Consider the following 24,517-nt stretch of genomic DNA (forward strand, 5'->3'; position numbering starts at 1 on the left):
TTTTGGAAAAAAAAATAAGGAAAACTACAATGTAAGCATTCCCCCAGAGAAGAGCTCGCTAATGACCCAGTGAGATCAAGCCTTAGATATTCCCATGGCATCATCTAARCACTGAAATGGACTGGAGGATTGAGTTATCTCCACTGAGTGAGAAAAAARCTTACTGTATAGCACAAGAAGCTGGCATGGTCCCAGCTGGGCATGCGATCTTTACAAACATAAAACCACAGATGGAGCACTTCACGTAGAATCTCTTGGACCTGGAGAGCTTGGAGCCATCTGATTTATCCTCATGGCCTTACTGAGGCTAATTTTATTCAATCAGCCTTTTGGCAGGAATAAGCCACTGTTAGTCAAATAAGTTTATCTCCTCTCTAACTAAAGTCAGGGCCTTCTTGTGGCAGTAGCTACAAATGACAGATTCATAGCAAAGTTTTAACTGAAGACACAGGAACTCAAAGTAGAATTGTCAGGCAGCCTGAAGGATAATTTCCCTTTTTTTTTCAAATGATCCCCTCTCGGCCTACACTGTTTCCTTCCCTGGGTCCCACTTTCAGTTTTGAAAGCAGGCRATTGCCCCCTTATGCAACCACAGAGAGCTCAGAGGTGAGATTTAGGAGGAGGAAAGGCACTGATCATCTGGGACCCTGCAGATCTTTACATGCCCACCCACTGGAACAGATAAAGCAGAAAAGGTATCTGCAYGCTTGCCCAGCCCTATCAACGAGCTGAACTGCCCCTGTCGGGGTCTAGGGCAGGGTCGCTACTTGGACCCCACTGTGGGAGCCGAGTAGAGACGCAGGGCAGGGTGGCCACGGGTGGAAATGCAGCATCACAGCTTCCCCATTTGCTAAGCAGTCGAGCAGACAGGGACAAGCACTGACATCTGCGAAGGTTGCATGCTCCCTTGTGGACCAGAAAGGGAGGTGAGTCACTGTTTTTCGGAGGCTTGCTGCATTTTTTCTGATTTGCTGTAGGCTGACACCATCCACCAGACAATCTGATGTAGAACCAACATAAAAACACTCAGGCTGAGACATGGTTTATAAATACTACAAGAAGTCAAAAGCCCCACTATCTCTGAGGTTGTTATCAAACATGTTAAGCAAACGATACAGTAAAGTGTGCAGGCATTTTGTAAATTAACAGTCTGAGGTTTGAGATTACTAATTATATGATTTCCCAGAGAAAAAAAGACCAATCCAGCTCTCAGGCACTCAAAAGAACATTTGGCACAAAGACTTTTTATTCTCTCTTACTCTCTCTATGGGCCTTCTGCCAAATATCTCAACTCAGCAAGAAGCAGTAGCACATGTCTCAGAGCAGTCTTCAGCATCTGACAGACTACAAAAAACCCCACATTTTTTTCCTCTGTCTCTGTGCTTCAGAAGCTTGTAGTTTACACAATTTATGGGAAATATGTTTCCCCTGTTTCCTTAGATGACTCTCATCATTAATCTTCTTTTCTTTCCAGCTGACCCAGATGGTTGCAGGGCACATTTTACTAGATGACAAATTAACATGATTTCACTCATGCATCAGAAAGGAAAAGAAAGCTTTCACCAACCCCCAAATATCTGAATGACCCTCTGGCATGTAGCCCTCACCTAAAGTAACATCTTAAGAAAAGTACTGTGTATGGGAGTCTGTATAAAATAGTTTTAGTGTAACAAGGTGGTGAAGTAAATTCAATAGTCCTTTTGATCAGCTTCCAGGCTTCTCATGCTTATTAGAAAATAGCTCAAGCATCTCAGTAGGCTCAAGGTGAGCAGCTGAAGTCTAGGGAAGGGCAACTGTGCTTTTCCCAAAGAAAGATACTGCTGGGACCTGGGCTTTTTTTTCATCTCAACACACAACTAGTTGCTTATATTTGATCTTGTTTCCACAATTAAGGATTAGTTGATGTTCAGAAAGGTATTTAGTTAGTATACCTCAATAATTTGAAGTTCAGTTCATATTTAAGCATCTAAATATTACCATGAATTTGAGTATCAAAGTCTTTATGTCTTTTTATAAAAGATGCTTAGCACATCCTATTAACCCCCAATAAGATTCTCTAAGGTTAGAAGAGCAACAGCTCCCCAGATTTATTTGGAATCTCTTTAATAAATTCCAGAAGAAAAGAATAAAGAGAAAGTAACAACTTTCAAAGTTGTCAGCACAAATATTTTTTTCTAAGGAGGTACCTGAACATCAGTTGTTTAAACAGGCGACATCTGTACTGAAGAACAATTAAGCTGATTAAATCTAGAATATATTCTGTATCAGAAGCTTTGGGACTTTAGTGATGACCTTAAATAATCCACTCAATGAGGTCAAGTTGAACTTCTGAAAATCCTGCCAGCTTCAAGATTCCTATTCTGTAGAATTTTTCAAAACATAAAATTCACAATACAGACCCATCATATATCCATCTTCCATGCAGAAAAGCAGTTACGTAAATGTGTGCACCCAGTCATCTCTAAAGGCTATTTRAACAAAAATATACCATAAAATACTGTAAATATTTTTCATTCAATACACACATATGTGATGAAATTTAACTAAAATTATCTATATAAAACCTTTAATTTTTTAAATTCCACATTTCCACATTTAAAACTGTTTGGATTTTTGTTGGTTGCTTGTWTGCTTGTTTTTCATACTTAGAGTTTTAGTGAGTGTGCTAATTTTTTTCTTTTAGAGTTTGTTTTGGCTCTGTTCTGCTTTGCCTTATCTGTTTTCATATCTAGGTAGAATGGGAAATCTGAACTAATTTAAAGCTTCTTTAATTCTATAATGCATTTTTCCAGTACATCACATACCATTTTTGCAGCTCTCTAATGCATTTCCATTTAACCTGTCAATTAAAGCAAAATATCAAATATCTGCCTCAAAATATTCCWTGAACTGCAAGTGCATATATGCATACCTGCCTTGATGAAAACTACATTAACACTTCTTTTTCCTGTCTTTTCCCACCCCTGCCTTCTAGGACTTCCCCACAATACTTCAGACTTCCCTAAATGTGCTAAGAGAAACTCTGTAGGATGTCCCAGTGCACAGTTCACCATCTGAAAGAAAGATCTTAATTTTAAGTTTCAGCTTCTTTCTGTAGAGCCCCAGGCAAGCTCTTTGAAGTGCAGAGTCAGGGGAGGAACTTAACTCAGGCCTTTAGAAAAAAAACTGCTAACWAGGCACATGTCTAGTCCTGTGAAATCCCCTCTTTTAGAATGATCTCCCTTGCTACAACCTTCCCTCTACATTATTGATTCCATATAAATAGCAAGTCTCTAAGCTATAGGCATGATGAATCAATAAGTATCTAGACAAGACAGAGTCTATGAGCTGGACGGTCTGGGAAGAAACCGGCTATTTTTCAAGAAAGAGAAAAAGAAAGCACTTTTCAACAAGCAAAATAAAAGAGGAGAAACTGGCAAGAGGACCATACAGGGCTGTGCAATCAAGAGTATTTTTGCTCAAGGATCCTCAGTATATAGTATTTTCAAATATCTCTGCTTGCTGAACTGGTATCTTTTACAATGCTCCTAGTAGACTCCCTGGCACTTGTTTCTGAAGGAACTCTGGTTAACAGAAGGTTACATCCTGTTGTTAGGAAGAATAAATCTCTCTCTCATTGTTACCCAAAGTCAGAAGCAGCAAAAATATCACAATTCCCAGAACTCTGTAAGTGTATTTTACAAAAATTATCAGGTAATGAAAGCATCTGAAGTAATCCATGCCTTCAAGAGAAACCTATTAAAAATTAAAGTTTAGAGAAAGAAATTATAATTGTACTGTTTTTTTTTTTTCAAAGAATGAGGATATTGCTTCATGCTTGTTATTTTACCCTCTATCTCTACAGCAGCTCGTACACTGCACCTAGGACCCTGTCAAGCTGAGATGAATGCAAGAGGCCATGCCAGGCCAACTCATGTCTTCTTCTGGTTGCTGCTCTTCCAAGGAATAAGCCAAGCACTGCATACGTCCAGGTAGCTGCTGAGGGGCCAGAGCAGAACAYAGAGAACTTCTCTGTGCAGTCTCTGGGCATGGGCTTCCAGCACTACTGAAAGTAAACTTGGAGCAGAATGTAAGGAAATTAATTTTACATTTACCTAGCTTGGTCAAATCTCCTGCACCGAACAGGAAACTCACAGACCTGCCAATCATCCATGCCATGGTGCAGGAGGAAGGCTGCGATGCCTTGCTGCATTCTGCTGCTGCTGAAAGGGGTGGTGAAGGCACCACCTTCAAGGAAGACAAGCTTCCCTCCCTCTCGCCAGGTCCAGCTCCCTCAGCCCCTCCTCTGTCACACTGCTCACCACCCAGCTGCTCCCTCCTCTCACGGGACCCAGCGCAATGCTCCCTCAAAGACTCGGAACGAAGAATCCTCCGAGGTATCGGTGCCAAAGAGACTGCTTGTGGCAAAGGGAAAATGTGCCCATAATTCTCAGATATTTCTTACCACTGTGAAGGGGCGAGGGGAAAGATGAAAGGGGTGGACCTTAAGGAAGTAATTTAAGAAAATATAAGGAAAATTGGTGAAATTTTTATTCAAAAGTTGCTAATCAGAACTTGCAATGAAGTACTTAATGTATAAGCAAATTACCATTTGCACATCAAATGACAGTTTCTGTATACAAACTGTACATATTTTTATGGTTCTGTATTCTTTGATCTTTTTGATACTTTAACATATGATTTTCATCATAGAGGTCACTATTAGAACCTCAAAACGTCAGGTCTCAGATCCCATTGAAYAGTCTGAATTTGATTTAAATACTGGCAGAGCAGTAGTTTGATAAGCTATTATTATCTGTGGTWTAGCTAACATATGACTCTTCCAAAGTCCTGAGTATGAAGCTGAATGTCATGTACAGTACATATAGTACAGTGTATATGTCTTGCAGTGCCTAATAACGTGTCATAAATGACAACAGAAGAGTTGGTCATTTATAAATATTCATAGTCTCTTTTCAAGGTTAGATCAAACCGTTATGTGGAACCAAGCAATTACGCATAGCTCCTTAGGAGTATCTATCTATACTGACTCACTACCAATATTTTTACTGCTTTAGCTCTTATATCCACAAYGGAAAAAAGCAATGATAAATAACTGTCCAGGTCTGTGGCACTGATATGCTCTGAAGGGAGCCAAGCGCAATTTTCCTTTGGGGGTGAAAGGCTGTCACAAAACAAGAATTGCCTTCCCCTTCGATTCACCACCTTAAGAAGCTGAGCAGCAAAGGAGGCACTGTAGGACTTGACAGAACCCCATTCATGAGATGCCTTGTCTGATGGCATACACAAATCTAGCRGGAGTTTTATCTTCATCGGGGTCACAAGTCAGTGAAATCTTGAGAACCTTAGCGCACATCCTCCAGGTGCATCTGTAGTTAGCAGAGCATTGTAAAACAAAAATAAAAAAAAAATGGGGAAATCAGAAACGGAATATGCAGCCAGAGAGAGCTAGCCCTTCCAGGTTTCAGTGGGACAGCCTTGCTTCAGCAGCTATTTCTTTATGTCAAAGTACTGCACTGCCTATGAGTTATATTACAACCACGAACTCCTTCTAAGGAGCAAAAACCACAACAAAGAAGTAAATGGACACTGTGCGTTACCTGTTATTTCACACAGAACTACTCTGATATTTATGGCTAGTGACTGCTCTTCACTTGGATGATTAGTTTTGTAAATATGCTGCATAATATGGAAGTTAGCTGATTATTTCTGATCCTCCTTATCACCTTTTCAAGGGAGTGGTATGCTCAACAACACTTCCTTTCCAAATAGGCATTTTTAGAGTCCAACAATACACATGCTATATGAATGTGCTGTCACTTGAGTGAACAGAAACCAAATTTGTCCATGGCACATGTAAGGTCCAGATTTTCAAAAATAATGCATAACAGCATCTGCAAACCTGCAAACTGAAGACACTGTTGCAGTTTAATCTCCGTTTGTTTATATCAGGTATTTTATATATATATATATATATGCATAGATACCTACATATACAATCACAGACAGAATGTAAGAATGTGGCAGGAGCCACAGCTTAAACACAGCAACACAACATTTTTACTCACTTTATGATCTTTAAACCATCATTTATGATTTTACTATAACATCTAAAAGAAAGCAATGTTTTCTCAAAGACACACGTCACCACAGCTTGGATATCTGCAGCTTTGACATTTGACCTAACCAGCCGTCCCTGTGCAATCAATGCAGAGGCAGAGCAAGAAGCACCCTGAGAAAGAAATACAGCCCAGCAATTTTAGTTACCTATTCTGGGACAGGAAGAATCACCCCCAGCTCACAGACATCTCTTGAGTTTACAGGGAGAATAGATGAGTATTTGCACCTAATTTTTAGGTGAGAAGATTAGACTCCTCCCTCAGGGACCTAGGTTTGATCTACAAACCCCTAACAAAAAGAGCTACATCAGCAGAGACATGAATTTGCTCTTGACTTGGTCTCCAGTTAGTTATTTCTTTTGGCAGATTAAACCCCATGAGAATCTGGCATTACTACACTAATGAAACATGCCTAAAAGGTCACTGCTATATGACCATGCATGTGCCAGGATTGATGTATGTAAATAACTGAAACAAGTTAGAATATATCCACTGATTTTTCCTTCACTGCAAAGTTGACCTCTAAGATCTCAGATGTTTGCCAGGACTCAGCAGCAGGGTGACATTCAAGGCCAAATATAACACTAAAGTCAAAGGAAGAGGCAAAAGGATATTTGAGGGATATACTCCCTCAGCTACTATTTCAGAGCTTTTAAAATGCTACCTGTTAGGGCAGCAGCATATCTAGACTGATTTTCAAAGCTCTCTTTATATAGTGAACTTTCTCCTTCAAAAGAAAAAAAAAGAAACTTAGAGGACTCAGATAGATTTCTTGGATTTAAAATATATCACTATTTACTTCCTTATTGTAGACAATTCACTTTATTAAAGAGACACAGAAAGAGTCCCAAATATTTTCTGAAGGTTATCTGTAAGAAAGAAATCTCATGTTTCCCATCTCTCCTCTTTAATTATTATTTTTTCTAGATATTAAACTAGAAGATTTGTTCATAAAATAAAAAAGGTACAAAAGAAATACCAAACATAAAATCTTCATTAAAAACTGTTGAGATTGTTGCCCATAGATGATCTTGGTTTTGGGAAATGGAATGATATTTTATAGTTTAACACTCCTCCCCTACAGGATACAGTGACTGTATTTAGGATGAGCCATAATTTGGCAATTTCTCATGTTTTTTAGTGTGGGTCATAATGCGGTTTAAGTGTAGACTATTGTATTCCCAGCACTAAGCAGAAGAGCAAATTAGGTTAAAATCACTCCCACAGATCTGTTCAGACAATAGAACAGATTTTGGAGAAAGTTTTTCTGGCAGCCAAGATCAGGCTGATGAGTGGAGTTTTTTACATTTTTTTCCTTATATCACTGTTTAGCTCAGGAGCAAATTCTCATGATAGTTGTAAATGTGGGTTCTTCGCAAGAGTTATTACATATACAGGTTAAATAACACTTATTAGACTGAGTTATGTTTGAAAGCGGAGGCAAGAACTAAACTTGAGGAAGATATTTGTTTAAGCAAATTAATTATTTCTAGAAGTACTTTCAGTATTTACTGTCAATAGTACCCAACAGTCTACCGTTGTTTATTTCAAAAAGATGAAAAAATATTAATGAGGGTAAAATTTGGCCCTTCATGAAATAAAACACATGAAAAAAAATGAAAGTATGATTTAAAAATACCATTTTCATGTTTCCTTCAGATTACTATAATTGAATTTTCCCCTAACTTTCTGCTGTAAACTCAAGTTTCAAATGGACATAAAACATTGATATTCTATTAAAGGCAATCTTAATTCAAAATAATTACAAGATTTTTGTGTTTTGCCATATCCAAAAATAGCTGACTTATTCTGAATATTTCTTCGGCACTTTAACTAAAGAACAGCTGTTCTAGAATATGGCATTTTTATAGGCAATAATTTGCACYAGTCCATCTGGTATTTACTTTTTAAAAGAAAATTTAAAAAGACACCAGCTTAAAAATTCTTTCTTTTTCTCTAAAATGTAGGGTTTATTTTAGACTTGTAAAGTATGGTGTACCTACTTAATCTTTGGTAGTTGAGTTCTTTAACATTTTCCCTCTACATAAGCCGTTTTTCAGAGTAAGCCCAGAAAAAATGTAAGGACAAATATGACAGAAAAGGGATGGGAAATATGTACTGACCTTAAGCAGAAAACAAAGTCTTATGATGGAAAACAAAAATCGGAAAGTCAAGAAAGGCGTGCAATAAGGCTGGTGAACGCTGTCTTAATGCACTGGCTTACCGGGGATCCTCCTAGTTCCTCAGTGAGAACTTTTTAGCTATCTACATCCCATCTCATCTTCTTATCTAAACATTAGGCACGTTAAAGGTATGGCCATGAGGCTGAGCCTGACCACACTGCATACCGGCAGTCACCCAGGGCTGGTGTGACAGCAAAGAGCAAAGGAGTCTTCATGCTCTTCTAAGCTATACTATCGACAGGAGTGGCCTAAGTAAGCTGAAGGATTAATTCTGTTCTCAGCTGTTTGCAGGACATAACCTCTAAACGATGCCCTTTGTCTTTTGCAACCCACCTCTTCAGTAGCATTATGGCGAGGGACAAAATATGAGAAAATGTGGATTATATTCCAATGACAGACAAGCCTTGTCTGGATTTTCCCATATTGCAGAARTAAGAAAAAGTAAATATAGGCATGGAAACTGTCCCTTTATTTTCCTGAAATGCTTTTAACCAAAACTAGAAAGAGAAGAGATTTACACAGCCTTCATATGCACAGTGTGCCACAGCGTAACAAGATGGCACAATATTATCCTTCCTCCTTCCCTATATAAAGTTATATATTCTCTCACATACAGTTATATTTGCTCTTAATATCTCTGGCAGATGTTCTGGGGTGAATGATGCAATTAAGAATCCAAATTTCCCATTTCTTCTGGATGCTTTATTTTCTCAATATTCATTCATTCAAAGYATATTTACTTTTCACTCTGTGGTGCCTAGCATTCAGCATACCTTCTGGGTTCCATTTCACAAAGTTTCCACAGTTAATCTGACACRTGCCAATGCAGCTCAGCTGAAAGCTTAGCCCTCGTAGTCTATTGCTAGTAAAGTTACATTAGCATATCAAAATCAAGCAAAGCCTTAAACTAAATTTTTACCTTTTAATCCTTGCATTTTGTTGCTCATAACTGCAATAACTACAATAACTGCAATAATATCCGCCCTTTGTCTTTTTTCTTTTTTTCAAGTTTCACCTTCCTTAGCCTTTCAGCTCACTGAATGAATCTGATGCTGTTTTCAGTCTTTTCTATGAGTCACTCTTTTCACTGAGATTGTATCACAGGCTTAACTGATCTGTCCCCGCTTCCCTCTCATCAGACCTGTAGACTTGGGTTCAAATTCAGGATCCAGAATAATGCTGAACCCCACTGCAACTCAGTCAGCCCCCTGCAAGCCCTACCTCTCACCTCATACATATTCCTGGAGCAAAGACTCAGCTGAACCAGTTCAAGCTGAAAATCCRATGACACAATGCACCCAAGATTAGCGTTTGTCTTAGGAAACTTTTTCAGGCATAGCCATTCCGCAGCTCTGCATTCACCCAGAACACCCCACGCGCTCGGCTTTATGCTTCAGTCATTCAAGGACACTTGATATTGAAGCCAGAAGCACTTCGCGAAAGGAATTCTAAGTCTATTACACTTACTTGAGAACAATTTCAGTACAAGAGTTATACAAATCTATGGGGAAAAAAAGAACAAGACAGACTTGGCAGCTCCTGCCTCAGCCTCCTCACCACTACGGAGAGAGCTCTTGCTCTGCCTGGTGAAAGAAGGCTACACAAAGCAGACTGCTCTTTTATGATTTTCCTGCTTCCTGTCATCTGAACTCCCAAGCCAGCCTACCTTCTCCACTAGGTATTCCATAGCTTTGCTCCCATCTATATGAGGAAGTCATGGTCACAGTCACCTCTCTTTCAAATGGTGTTTCCACATTTTAATTGGAAGATCAAAATGCAGTAATACCCCTCTGTAGCTTTCAAAAATTCTTCTGTATGTTTGTGTTTTTGTGTATTTTAGTTTAATAAGGAGATAGGGAACAAAGGTGCCAAATCCAAGCTTTAAAATCAAAACTTTTTTTCACAAAACAAAATGACATTTGCAGAAATGACATACAGATATAAATGAATCTATCACAGACAAAATTCCATTGACTTCTGAAATGCAAGATTAGATTCCATATGAACAGCAGCAATAAAATAAGATCTTTACAATTTTATTTGGGCATTATGACTCCGGAACAGGAGAAAGAAGTTCCAAAGGTTTTCAATAGTTTGCAAGCACGTCGGTATACAAATTCAGGGAAGTATCCACATTATATACTTTTGGGAAACTGAGGTGCAATTCAGAGCACCTAGACTGAAAGCTTGAATTCCCAGTCTGTGCAAGAAAGGCACTCTGAAGGGTATTTCAGAGCATCCAAGTGAGATGCCTAAACCAGATGTTGTGAAAAATCCCTTRAGTCTTCAGTTATGTTTGAAAAGCACCCAGTATTTTGTAAAGCTCCCATAAATAAATGATAAGCATTTTAAAAATGCTGAAAAGATCCACAAAAAGTTATTTCATCACTGATGACTTTACACTTCTCTCTTTCTTCCAAGTCCCTCATAACTTTGCATGCAAAGGCAAGCATTTATGCATGCACAGAGACAGGCTCTGCTGTCTTGGGGCTGTTGTTTTGTGTAGCTTGGGCTCAGACCTACACCCTGATTTTTAGAACAGATGAGACCCATTCACGACTCTCCACTACAGTGAAGATTGTCTTAAGGAGCATTAAAATGGTAAAACTCTCCTCCTCCTGTACCTCTAAAGATAATTAAAAACTTCGGTTCAGAAAGAAACCTTATARATCACAACCCAAAAGCACCTAAAGGATTTTTCTTAAACTATTCCCCAAAATAGCTGTCTGTTTCTGAACGTGTCTTTAGCAYTTGTATGACTAAAGAGCATCTGTTCTAAAATATGACATTGTACAAGTAATCACACTGGTACAGAGTAAATTCAGTGAATAGTGTCAAGAGAGAAGGGCATAGACTTTAGACATCATCAGCAGAAAATTAATGCGGACAAAAGGTGGATTAACATATCCTCTGGATGCTATAGAAATTMTCTCCAATTGGGATGAAATTTTCGAAGCACAAATGCCTTAMCCTCTCTTGTCTTTGAGTAGGATGATTTAAYATGGGTGTGCAGTGTATACCAGCATATGCATGGTATATGCTCCTCTTCCTTTTTTTTCTTCTGCCCTGATCACAGTTGCATCTAACATTGACCTCTTTCCTTTTCTACTCTAAGGAAAATTTGATTTGAGACATTATCTATGTTACAATTTATATTTAGGCAAATGAGAAACTTATACTATAACTGTCAACCCAGAGAAATAATATTTTCAATCTGAAAATGCTAACAACATGAATTCCAATAACAATTAGTATTCAGATTCAAATGAATGTTCCATATTAATTTAGCATGTAACAAATTAACAAAACAATAGGAAAAATTCTGATCATCAGTTTCAAGAAAGTGGTGCCATTAAAACGAGACTAATTGAATGAGGATAACTACCTAGGGGGCTAAAAAACTTTTCAATTTATTTTTATCGGTTTAATCAAAACTGTGGCATCATAACATAAGCACTCTCTTTTCTCAGGTTTGAGAATAAAGGAATCTAGTTGAATGCATTATTTAGAATACATAACAAATCAACAGTAGTAATTTTAAACCAAAAATTATGAAATTGGAAAAGTAGATCTTATTCCAAAATTATGGACCTGCCAATATGTTTACTCATGCTGAGAGGAAGTAACAACAGAATAAACATAGCACCCTGCTTTATCAGCCCTAACGCCTTACAATATTTTTTGAACAAAAAGGAAGGGAAAGCTTAATCTTCCAATATGGAAATCAGCTAAAGAATGTAATATTGCTGACTGCTGAGCTAGCTCATCAAGGGAAAATAACATTATTAATAAATAAAAGCACYGAAAAATGTKAAAAAGTCTGGCATTTCTAACTGTAAAATAAACTAAGTATATAGCTTTTACAAGACTATAATCTTTTACACTACCATCTCCTTGTCCACTGCAACACAAATTTTAAATGTATACAGAAGAGATTGTATGTACTTATTCATGGAAAGGTAATAAAAATTTCACACTGATATTACAGGATTAGGCCCAAAATAAGTTTATGCAATTCATTTTTATTTGTCCTAGAAGAGCATCAAGAAATTATAATTCTTGCAAAACAGAAATATTTTTAATTGATGAGTATAAAGGAAAATGCATGATATCCTATTGCAGCTCTCCACCATCTCTCTCCATGGGTGCCTTATGGACAGCAAATTTAATCCTCAAGCTGGCAATGAGAATAGGCACAAAATAGCTAGGCATTACTRTTTACTGTGACGGAGCCAGCAAGGCAGAGAATAAACAGGCATAACTCTGCTATTTTCTTGATTGCACCTATGTCCCACTGAACCATCATGGCTATTGGCATTTTGGCAACAGGAGAGAATTATTTCTTTTATTATGGTCTGGCAAAAGGCCACGAAATGTTATCTACTGAATTCTAACAGATATTGTATTAACATTTTAGATTGTAATGACAGATACTGATATGAAAGTGTTTGACTGACTGGTGTTCTAATTTATCTTCAAGTAAATGGCAATTTGAGGATCAAGTTCTGATCCTGATATAACTGAAATTTTCAATTAATGCCGAAGCTAGATAAGCACATCTAATAGCTTTCTTCCCCTTGCCTAGTAAAATGACTATCATATTCCTTTGTTTCTATATTTAAACATTAATTACACCCAGAATTAAGTTTGTGAAAGCTGCAGACAAAGCTTTCTTGTTTAAGAGAATCTATCTCTGGGACAATTTCCACAAGAGATAATATTATCCATGTTTGAATACATTTAACAAATATGACAAAAGATTTTGAAGAAACAGTACTGACAGGAGAAGAACAAGAGAAGAACGGATGCCTCCATCTAATATTTGGACGGACCCTTAGAGTTCTCCCAGCTTTACCTGGTAGCTCCTAAAGCATCTACATATATTTCTGTGCTTGTTTGCAGTTTCCCTCACATAAATATTTGATGATTTTCTCCTACTAGCCAAGAACYTGGCAATACGCAGAACAAATTTTACACATTTTGATAGGCCCACATATCCACAAGATGCATGTTGAACAGCTAAGATTTACCCACAGGGTCAAATCTCTTACCACATATTATGGTATAGACACTTTAAAAAMGCTCAAACTGATGAAGTAATGGTACTGTTGCTGCATACCTTTTCCATTARAGTACATATTATGAAAGTAGGAGATTCACATTCAATACCCCCTTCAGCTCAGAGAGACTCAAACTGCACTTCTTGTGTCCCCAAAGAATGTCATTACCTCCAGCAGGACTCCTTCAAGAAGGAAGGCGAACAAGAAGGAATGCGTGGTTATCTAGTGGTTAAACCGCTTAGGTGGAAGAAGGGATTTCTTTGATCTGGTTTCTGTCTTCTGCACCAAGAACCAATTATTGGTTTTAACATTTAATGTAAACATCCTCTATTTCTGCTTTATCAGTGCTGCATTCTACGTAGTGAAAAATCTTCAATAGGAAGGACAAAGGTAGAGGCAAAACTTCAGCAGGACTTTGAATCCAAAATCATCATTATATAAACTCAAAAACATACTTTAAAACAGAGAAAACTCAGTGGTGCAGAATAAAGCTGAACAGAAATAGAAGAACCAGTAAACAAATCTGCCCTCTATGAGCATGTGGCATTGGCTCTTCTGTCCAAGGCTGCCCTCAGACCARAAACCCCACATACAGTTGCCTCTGGCTCCTTAAGATCCATTTTTTTCCATCACTTCCTAAGCCTAGCTGCTTGTCTGCTCATTGATCTTCTCAGCAGTCTCCCAGTCTTTGCTCTTGCTGTAGGCTTCTTGCAAGCTGGTCTCTCCTTTTCTACCTGACCAAACATGCCCTCAGGAGCCTTTCTCCCAGACCACTCAAGATGGTTTCACTTGGTTTGAAGCAAGCAGTCAGCACAAGGCAAACAATCATTCTTCCACTCTGCTGCTTCAGATTTAAAATGTACAGCAAACAGCAAATCAGGAAGACAAATAATCAGAACTATTCATCAGCACTGAGAAGCTTCTCCACCTAGGTATCATTTTTATTAAACTTCCAAGGTACGTGTACCCGTGCTTGTAATGTATGATACTTCTGATGATAAKATTTTGCCCAGGAAGTGCATATTGGAACTAGATGTTAAATAACATCCGTGCTGAACATGGAAGCACATGCATAATAATAGAGTTACACACAGGTAGCTATACGAATGTCAGTCAGAGGATAACTGACAGAAGAAAGTTTGGCTAGAAGAAAATCTATTGCAAGAGTCAAAGGATCAACTAACTGTATCTTTAAAGCACAATTCACACCACCGACAGTTTGCAAAGCATTACACTAGTATGCCTCAAGTCTCTTGTGCCACTCTAGAGATGTAAAGGAGCAATGAATACGGCATAAGACATTAAGCCATCTAAGCAGGTGCCCTAACTCACCAGCGAATTTTGTCCCTTGCGCATGAAACAGGTAGGAGGGCTTTGAGAGAACGCACACAGGTCATTGCCCACCTTTTAACAAAGTGCTATATTAACTCTCTTCAGAACAAATCAATTCCACAGTGCAGAGGGTCACGCAGGGCTGACCTTATCCCTTATGGATTTCTTGCAATGATGAGTCATTCAAAGATAYTTGTAAGATAGGTACTATTTTTAACTATATATAGGGTAAAATAAGGTGCTTAGGAATAATAATTATATATATTATATATAACTAAACTGCAATTCTGACTCAGTTCTACAAAAACTTAACATTTTTGGCCAGTTGCTTAGACCTGTCATGACTATCCTGCACATCTTGTTTGTACTCTTTTCACAGAACAAAAGAAACCTTGTGATCAGGGAGAACGACCACTAATGAAGGAAGGTCCGCCCAAGTCAAAATCATAACCACCTGAAAGCAGGAGCACATTACTGCCACAGTTGGGTATCTTGCTTCATATCACCCAAATTTCAGGCACAGGTGTGGTAGCGACCATGTCCCACCTGATCACAACACTGATATCAGCAGTGCTCCTGCCCCAGCAAGGCAGCTAAGAGAGGCAGATGTATGCAGGAAGGGTAATCTAATTAGAAAGGATAATCTTCTYGCACAAACTGGCCTTATTTATTTCAATACGGTTTTAATACCAAATATTATCTTTTAAATAGCAGTCTCTATTAACTATCTCACTGGGGCTGGAGGTGGGAATTTGAGTGAAATTTCACCTTTGTTCATCCGACATTTTGTTCAGATCCTYTTCCTGCCATCRTTTTAGCAGMAGCAAAGGCTTAGTTGCTCTTTTTTTCAATTGGACTTTAGAATAGCTGCTCCTCTGCAAGRAGGAACCAAGATTCGTTTTCTCCTTATGAATAGCAAGACATTTCCTCAAACTTCTATCTAATATACTGCAAGTCAACAGACATGGAGAAGTAGCAATTCCACATCAGAAAAGCATACAGAGTTTTCCGAGACTAAATCTTACACCCAAGCCTACTAGCAGTCAGGCTACATACTAACTGCAGTCTCATCAAAAACCTTGTATATGTACATGTACARCATGTTACAAGTTACATGTATATGTACAATATGGCAAGTTTAAAAGGAGTATAATCATACTTTTTTTAAAAAATGTTTTAACTATATGATCAATATTAGCTGAATGAGTCTTTGCACATTTTTTTAATGAAAATAAATTATCAATTTCATCTATTAAGTCCAAAAATCATCAATTGCTTTATTTATCTACCTGGAGTGATTTCTGGTTGAGTAACAAATTTCTTCTGGAAAGTAGAAGTTCATGATTAGGAGTATTTTTAGAAAATTGTCCGGTGGTGTTAAAATTCAATAAAATGTTTGTTGTTTTGCATTGTGAAGTTTATTAGACTACACTCAGATTCAAAACCATCGTTAATTTTTTAGCTAGATCACTTTATGGCATTATGAGTGTAAAAAAAAGCTCTTTCCTAATCACAAATGTTCAAAGTCCTAATTCTGAGAGAGTGTTTAGTTGTAGGGTAGGAACTGCATCTCACAGTAGCCTTTTGCTTAAAAAAGAGTGCCTATTAGGGGCTGTCAGTATATTTCTTTCTCAAAAGGACCATTCCTTCTAGCTGAATCCTTAAAAATGAGTTGTGATACAATGTTCACCAAATCAATTCATGTTCCCTATGATAGAAATAGCAAACAAGCAGTGATGCTGAACTGATGCCTGCCTGCCATCTCTGTCAGTGAACACTATATATTTGCACAAGTTTATTTGTTTTCCGAGGGCTAGTGAGGAGGAGAAGGATCAGGATCGGCCTGATAATAAAATGCCCTTATGGATTTCTTGGAGTAAAAGTCTTTCAGTTAGAGCCACCCTCGAGGTAGATCAGTTTTTAGATGCATAACCTTGACAACATCCTTTTGGAGATTGATATTCCATTCTTTATTTGTCTTGTACACAGCTACCGCGGCACAAATGTATCTAGTACTGCAGACTGATCTGTAGACACGCAGGCTCAGGTAAGGCACACATCACTGTARTACCAGAGCCCCCCAAAAAAGTGTAAAGGAAAAAGCAGAATTACTGTTTCTTTTTAGAAGATAGGATAAATGGAATACAAGAGTGTACACACACACGGACAACACARGCCAACTCACAATCCTACTGTGAGAAAAAGTGAGCTCGTGAGCTTTGCATTTTGTTTTAAAGTCTGTGAGCYCTCATCTCTTTCTGTGATTAGACTTTCAGTCCGGACTGATGAACCTGTAACAATCAGCCAAGGTAACAAGGGAACGTAAGCATCTCCAAACCGGGCTTCTTAACAGAATGGATAGATCTACCTACCACTCATCTGACACTAAAGAGTGCTAATCTAAAATGCAAGATTKTAACGTTAGTGGCTGCGGCTTCAGCCTGGGTCTCAGAGTCTGGTCCTACATGCCTCGCCTGGACCTTCGTTTTTCTTGCTACTGACCTGGAATTTCTCATCTGTGACATATCCCTGAARTAAGTGCAATAAACCTAGAGATGGTCTTGTCAAAATCAGATGTTTAAATCACTGCTGAAGTCTGTCTGAAGAGCAGCATGCTCATTAAACAATTTTTTCACACATTAATGACCTTTCCTTCTTCTTTTTCTTTTTTTTTTCTTTTACAGTAGCCTTCAGAGAAAAGAAAAGGGTTTAAGAATTGATGCAACTCAYGCATAATATGACTTAAGTCAATAGGAAAGTAAAGATCTGTTTAAATGTAGATTATTGATCTATGAAATTGTAGGGGCTCCTTCAAAGTCATTAGAATTTGTCATGTCAGTATGTTGGTAGAGACTTCTGTAAATGAAGATTAATGATGCAAGGGATCATTATCACTGAAGAAACTCTCACTTTTCTCAGTATTTGGAAGTTGTTGCATTTTAAAAGGTGTATTTTAAAAGGTGAAGAGTGTCAAGTTCTTGACTGTACCTTAGTTCCTTTTCTGTTAGTAGAGTAGGGGGAAGATTTTCTTTGGCACAATGAGAAGTTAAACCCTCAGTTTCTTTTGAAATGAATGGTAGCTGAGCTGCCTAACTATGATTTCTGCCTTAAAAAAAATCCCCTCGTATATGACGAGTGCAGCTGCTCTGCAGACCTACTAAATCCACAAGCCAAAATCCTTCTGCATATTTTTTCTTTCTAAAAGAACCTGAGCATGTACAATACTTGCTTTTCTAAATTAAACACTCAAGTCATGTTTTTTCTTTTTATTGTTCCCTGCAAGACTTCTTCATATATTTTTGCTAAAGATCTGAAAAGTTATAACTTAAAGAAAAAGAAGAACCCTATAGGAATGCAAAGAAGTCCCTAGGGCTAGTAAGCTGTTTTTATAGGGGGGCTTGTGTGCATATTTTTAATCTAAAAACATCAAATTTAATATTTTTCAAGTTATTTCTGCTCTAAGGCTGGGGCTCAAAATGCCAAGTAATGTCCAGATAATAAATAGTATAGCTCTGCTGGGGCTTCCTCTGCATGAATACATCTAAAAAGCTAAAATTGGTGGGGGATCATTTGATTCTCAATTTTGAAGCACTAATTCCCTCAAAAGTCCTTGAGATTATCTTTTTCCCATGAAATACTAGGTGACAGCTTTTATTCATCAGTTTTTAAAAAGAAGGTAAACAGTTTGGCAAAGTTTAAATTGGATTGAGGCAAACACAGCCTGGCCAGCCTTTGTGGATGCAATGAAAATGATCTGGATATGGGCTTTTTGATTTTTAAAGAAAGATAATCAAATACAAAAGAAGTCTGAATCCAGGCTGCGATACTTTGGCTCTTTTCCAACGAACGAACCAAACCAAAAGCCACAGTACAAACCCATATCCTCGTTCCAGGGGGTAACAGGCTGAGTAAAGGGTGGCAGCACAGATCCCATCTGACATGATGGCCACCTCCAGTGGCCTGCAGCATCACATCAGAACCTGTTTTGTCTGCAGCCAAATCACAACTCACAAGAGATTTTTGTGGAACGAGTCTCTGCATCCTGAAGTCTTTAACCGGTGAGATATCTCAAAGAAAAATATCTCCACACAGCAGAAAAACATCTAGCAGATAGGTATATAAAATAACTGCTCAGAAAATCCTACAGGAGAGAGAACATTATAAAATGTAAATTAACATAGAGAGATGGACTGACTTGTTTTATTAGCATCATTCCCTGATATTTAACTCCTTAGCACTCAGTAATGTTCATACCCCRCACCTAATTTACTGAAGCTGATACAGCTTATTCCATTTGGAATAGGAGAGCGAACAGTCAACAGACACGAGACAAAGATGAGGAATGAATTTTAAAATCAAATTATACTGTACATCACATATTTTAAGTTATAGTTGCCTRTGAGAAGATATTAATTCAAGAATCTTGGGAGCTTGTCCCTTGCATTAGGGGCCCACAGCCACACACAGCCACACACCAAAAAGAGGAAAGAAAATAGGAAAGGAGAGCTTTTTACAGGCATCTAGACATTGTCAAGCCTTGTATGTACACATTTTAGGGGCTGGAACAGCCAGAAGGAAACAAATTCCACATTGTCAAAGTYACTAGAATTGCTGGTCCAGTATTAGACGAAGCACTGGCATGCACAAGGTGACAGGCAATACTGGAAAGCAAAGGTCTTTTTTCAGTGATCAAACAGACAACTGTATTCAGCACACATTCTCCACAAAGTTGCCTTTTCACATACAGCATTCGTGATACTAAAGACTATTTCCTTCCACGACTCATTCCAGGAATTCATCTGCAGCACATATAGGTACTATTTGAGGTATCTCTTTTTAGGAGAGAGGCGTTTTTAATTATTTGTTTTTTCAACTTTACCATCCTCTTTTACTGTCAACTTTACCGTCATTTCAACTGCACAAGCATTAAAAAATGACCAAAAAGTTGCTAAAATTAGACAATGCTGAAAACTGGACTGAAATACTTAAATTCTCAGGGAAATTAAAAAAAAAAAAAGGTTCACTGAAAACTCTTCTCCCTTGACACTGATTTGTGGACTAGAACCAGGATTCACAAATAAGCATAAGGAAGAATAGGTCCCATAAACTGGATACTTCTGAATTTGGTGATAGGAGACACATATACAAAAATATAGCAAAACAGAGCAGAATTTCTTACCTTTGTGATGATTTGCACCAGATGCTAATTTCCCCCACAGTGTTACAATAAATATTATTATTAGCAGTTTTCCTTTTGTTGCTTTCTGTAAATATCTCTTATTCATCCTGAAAATAAAAATATACAAAAATGAGTATTTCTTTATTTTTTTTTCTTAAAGGGAATTCAGTGCTTTTGAAAAGTACCTGGTTGACAACCCCTAAACCTTGATTTCTGCATAGCTCTAAGTGAGGTACGTCACGTACAGCATCAGTGTCACCTCTTTCCCTGGTCTGTCTGCATTCCCCCAAACTCTAAGTCAACGTCTAGAGTAAATAAGAAACCTCCCTGTTTCAGGTTTCTTCCAGGGTGCAAGCAGTGTTCATAACCACAGCAGCCTCCAAAGAAATGCAGCAATAGAAAAGTTGTCAWGGAGGAAGGGTTTGCTGGGCAGTGAAGCTCCACTAGTGCATTTGGGACCAGCCATGGTCAATGTGGTCCTTCTCGGCTCCATGCAGTGAAGTTTTTAGCTTTGGGGATTGCAGGTCTTTTTGGATTCTAGCTATATGTCACAAGAAGATGATGGTTTTGAATAGACTTCTGGCACATATACAAACCCATCCACACGCACAATCCATCTAGGGAGATATGAGAGGTGTGGAAATATGGCCTTAAATAAGGGAGATTCACTAGTCCCTTTTCTGTCTATCCAAAGCATGATGAAAAGATTTGATTTACTGCACCAAGGGAAACTGCACACAGCTATCCTCATCTCGCTCAATGATGTTTTCACTGTGTCACCAAACCACCATGAAGGTAACACATGGATTATTTCTCAGCAACCTCCTTCAAAGACAAAATGCCTCTCCACCTGCCAAAAAGACAAGTTCAGCAACACAAACTCTAGTGCTTAAGGATTACAGTTCTGCAGAGGTGGCAAGAGGCGTAATAATGAAACCTTATCTCACTTTTCATTCTCTACAGAAAAGCCCTAGGCAGCTGGCTAAGAGACAGTTCTGCAGGACGGTCACGTTTCTGCTGATAGGTCAATAGGATGGTGATGCCTATTGAACATCACTTACACTACAAAAGCTGCAAACTTAATCACTTGAACAAAATTATTGCTATTTTACAATGCCTGAAGCTAGGCTGCCTTCTCCTTCTGAGTAGAAAAAAAAATGCAATCAAGTTATGTATAACAAGCCAGAAAGAATTAAAAAGAGTATTTCTTTTTCTCTCTTCTGCTCTGCTCATGTACAACATTATCTTGGGCAGCAACATCTGTGAAAGGCAAACCGTGCTATAATGCAGAATTAACCAATAATCTGTTCAAAGTCCCAAATCTCATTCCTTCAGAGCAATTTCCTTCTTTTGAGCAAAATATTTTCTAAGAGGACATCCTGGTGAGGTAGCCCCCTCTTCCCTCACCCAAGACTCATAATCAGACCTTTTGCCCCCAGAAATGTCAAMCTCACTTTTCAGAAGATAGATGCGAGCTTGTTAAATACCGGTGATTCCACACCAGGCTGTGTGTAACGAAACACTATGACTCAAATTAACAACCCACTGAGGAGTGTACCAAACTCCTTAACATCTGACTTCAGAGCAAACAGAATCCAGTATACTTTGACAGAAGTGTTTTCCAGAGGTTCATATATCACAGTTATCAGGGAAAAAATAGAGAGGAGTAAGCAAGTGCTATATCTGAGATTGCGGACATGTCCCTGAAAGTCTGACTGATTAATAATCCCCGCAGAGGTCACAGCACTCTGTGAATCATATCGAGTCATGCCTTCTTGCACTACGATTCCACTTCCTTTAGTGTAAACTGTATATTCATCATCAACTCCAGGGTTATGAAGCACTCAAAGCTAAAAGGAAACACGTTCTTTGTCACCGCAAATAAGAACAAAAAGAAATAAACTGAAGTGCACATTCAGCATATGTTGTTTCACAGCCGTCTCTGTGAACAGGATATGATTTAACTCTTTCACTCCCAGATGCTTTCAACACTTCTGTTATGATGCTGGTGCTAAGTCATTTCTCATTAAAAACAAGTCTTTCTTTCTCACATACCCAACTCTATTCAAAACCCAGGGGGACTTGCACCATTAAGCAAAGTAGACCCTAATGCAGTTCCTTCCCGCACTCTCTGCTGTTGCCAGATTCACTTGACTGGCTGCAAATGCACAGCAGAAATGCAAATATGCAAGGAAATACAGTAGCAGCAGCAGCAAAGAGAGAAAGCCAGCCTATCTGCCTGYGAACAGCAGCCCCTCTGAGTAGTGGCAGAGTGAGGAGACCTCTGCCCATAGCCCAGTGCACCCGAGAGCAGTAAGCCACCGCTGAATATAGAAAGAGCTGTACTGTATAGAAAAGGAAGAGTTTCAGCTCTGACATGGCAAATCTAGGATCGTTGCTGTTACCAGGTTTTCCAGTCCTGAAAAAACAATACATCTTTTCTGCACCACAAGCCTATTGCACTATTCTGCATTACTTATTCATTGAATTTACCTTTAGAAGAACATAAATCATAACTTTGTCTTTTAGCTGTCCCCTAATAGGCACAATTGGACAGGCTAACAGAAAAGTCAGCAGAAATAGCAGTTCTAGATTGGGGCTCAGAGGCCATCAGCAGAAGTACAAAACCAATCTCTCAGCAGTTAAACCACTTRCAACATGCAGCAGCTGGAACAAGAAGAAAATAGGAGATGATGGCAAGTTTCAAACTGATTAGGCAGCATAGCACTAGACCTGAGGTTGTGCGTGTTGGCCATTCACAACACTCAGTGCAGGCACAGAAGGACAGCTGCATGGCCAAAAAGCAGGTATGAAGCTCCTTGAGAAAGGGAGAACGCTTCTGGCAGTGCTGGTACACAGGCAGAAGCCCCACTGGAGCAACCCAGCCATGGAAATAAAAAATGGCAGGTTTGTGGTCAGAGAGACTCAAGGAGGTGGGACAGACTCATCTCAACAGCAAAGCAGGCAACCGGCTAGATAACAAGAATTGACCACAAATGCCAAAAATCACTAAGGTTTTGAGGCACAGCCAGTCTCTAAGTGTGCGTTTTTCTGTCTGGACTTCCAAACTGTGGTGCTGAGTATTTTCTGTTTCCAAAGTAGTCCAAGATGTAGCGCTAAGAAGGCACTGAAAATAAAAAGCATTTGACCTTAGCTTTGAAAAATAACTATTAGTCTGCTGCAACTCTGATCCATGCCAGGTGAGTGAATCCAAGAAATTCAGTTCATTACCAATGCTCCTCTGTGTCATACTGTTATCACACTAACATAACAGGCTGTGTTAAATAGAACAAATGAGGTCTGAAATGAGGTCTGCTTTTCCTAAAGGTGATGCATAGCTGCACAGACAAACTATGGCTATTAACTTGAATGGTTTCCCCTGTGAGACATCTTCCTTTCCTACTTTTCTTCAGAACCTTTCCCTCACTATGGTCCTTACAGCCTTCAATAATGCTACATAGGACAGAGGTGGAGAAAACTGAGAATAGCGATGTGATAGGAAATGTTCACATTTGAAAATCAGTTTTACACAAAAGCATAAATTTTATGAATAAAAAAAATATTTCCCTCAGTTCTAACCTGCAAATATTGGAAATGAATCATATGATTTCTTAGCATTCTCACTCAAACAAGGAAATGAGAGACTGCCATGTCTGAGTTCATTTTTCAATGTGCTTAGGGGACAGGAAAAGGAAAGGTAGCTTCTTCTGTGGTTTCAGGCACAYATTCAAAACAAAACAAAAGACAGCAGCATAATCCAAGAAGGTGGTGGCTGAGTGAGACGACTGCGCTGCTTTTCCAGCTCTTCACTTACACCATCACACAGTGAATAAATTCATCAAATTCAGTGCTTTTGCTCCAGAACTTTCCTTTCCTTTCCTTTCTACTATCATGTTCTCCATGAGCCCATCAGTGTTCTTGGATCACGGGCTACACTATTTTTGAGATTAGAGAGAAAAATAGCTAAAAAAAACCCACTGATTTTATTTTTTTCTCAGGGAGAAAATACATCTGATGCTGCAGAGAAGCTTCACAGATTGGTGTGTCAGCAGAAATGCTTCTCCCTGTCCCCAGTGGCTCCTGGAAAGCAAACTGTGAATATACTAATAGGTGTGTGCAAGCTCCCTCCATCGCTGCTTCATAGCCCTCCTGCGCCCTCCCAGCAGCGGAGGGGCCCAGCTATTCAGCACTAAACCTGGCACGTGCAGATGTGCACGCTCAATRTTCGCTGCAACGATGCAGGAGCCTCTGTCGCAGGAGCTTCCCAGCTTCTACTTTCCTCCCCCTGTGCTGCTGCGCTTGAGAWCAGCCACCTTCCCAACAGTTTAGAAAGAGAGGAGAATCACATGGGAATTACCTTATGTTGTATGGTCAGTACTAAATTGCCTTGCTGCCCTATTTTAAGTGAAGCATAACCACACGTAATCTTTACTGTTGAAGGAAAGAAAAGAATGTAAAAAAAATAATAGCTTCCTTTGTTCTTTTAAGGGCTTAAATATAAATAAAATTCTCATTGGTTTCCTAGGAGTTAAATAGTTATTTTTCTTTGTTTTTCCTTTTTTTTTTAAACAAACATCAGCCTCTGTGAAGCTTTTTAGAATTCATTTGTTCCTGCTTTACATATTTAGAAACTTTCAGTGTCAG

At 38.6% G+C, this 24,517-nt stretch overlaps 1 protein-coding gene across 1 annotated transcript in view; it reads right to left on the reverse strand.

The window, feature by feature from the left end:
• TAFA2 (TAFA chemokine like family member 2) overlaps positions 1–24,517 on the reverse strand; it is a 183,942-nt gene that overhangs the window by 23,238 nt on the left and 136,187 nt on the right. The window contains exon 2 of the mRNA XM_085323797.1: positions 19,874–19,980. Within this exon, the coding sequence (XP_085179923.1) occupies positions 19,874–19,979 (106 nt within the window). The 5' untranslated portion in view covers position 19,980. The remainder of the gene's footprint in view (positions 1–19,873; positions 19,981–24,517) is intronic.

This window comes from Rhea americana, unplaced genomic scaffold (assembly GCF_003343005.1).
Source record: "Rhea americana isolate MKP2758 unplaced genomic scaffold, rheAme1 scaffold_88, whole genome shotgun sequence".
In the NCBI taxonomy this organism is placed as follows: domain Eukaryota; kingdom Metazoa; phylum Chordata; class Aves; order Rheiformes; family Rheidae; genus Rhea; species Rhea americana.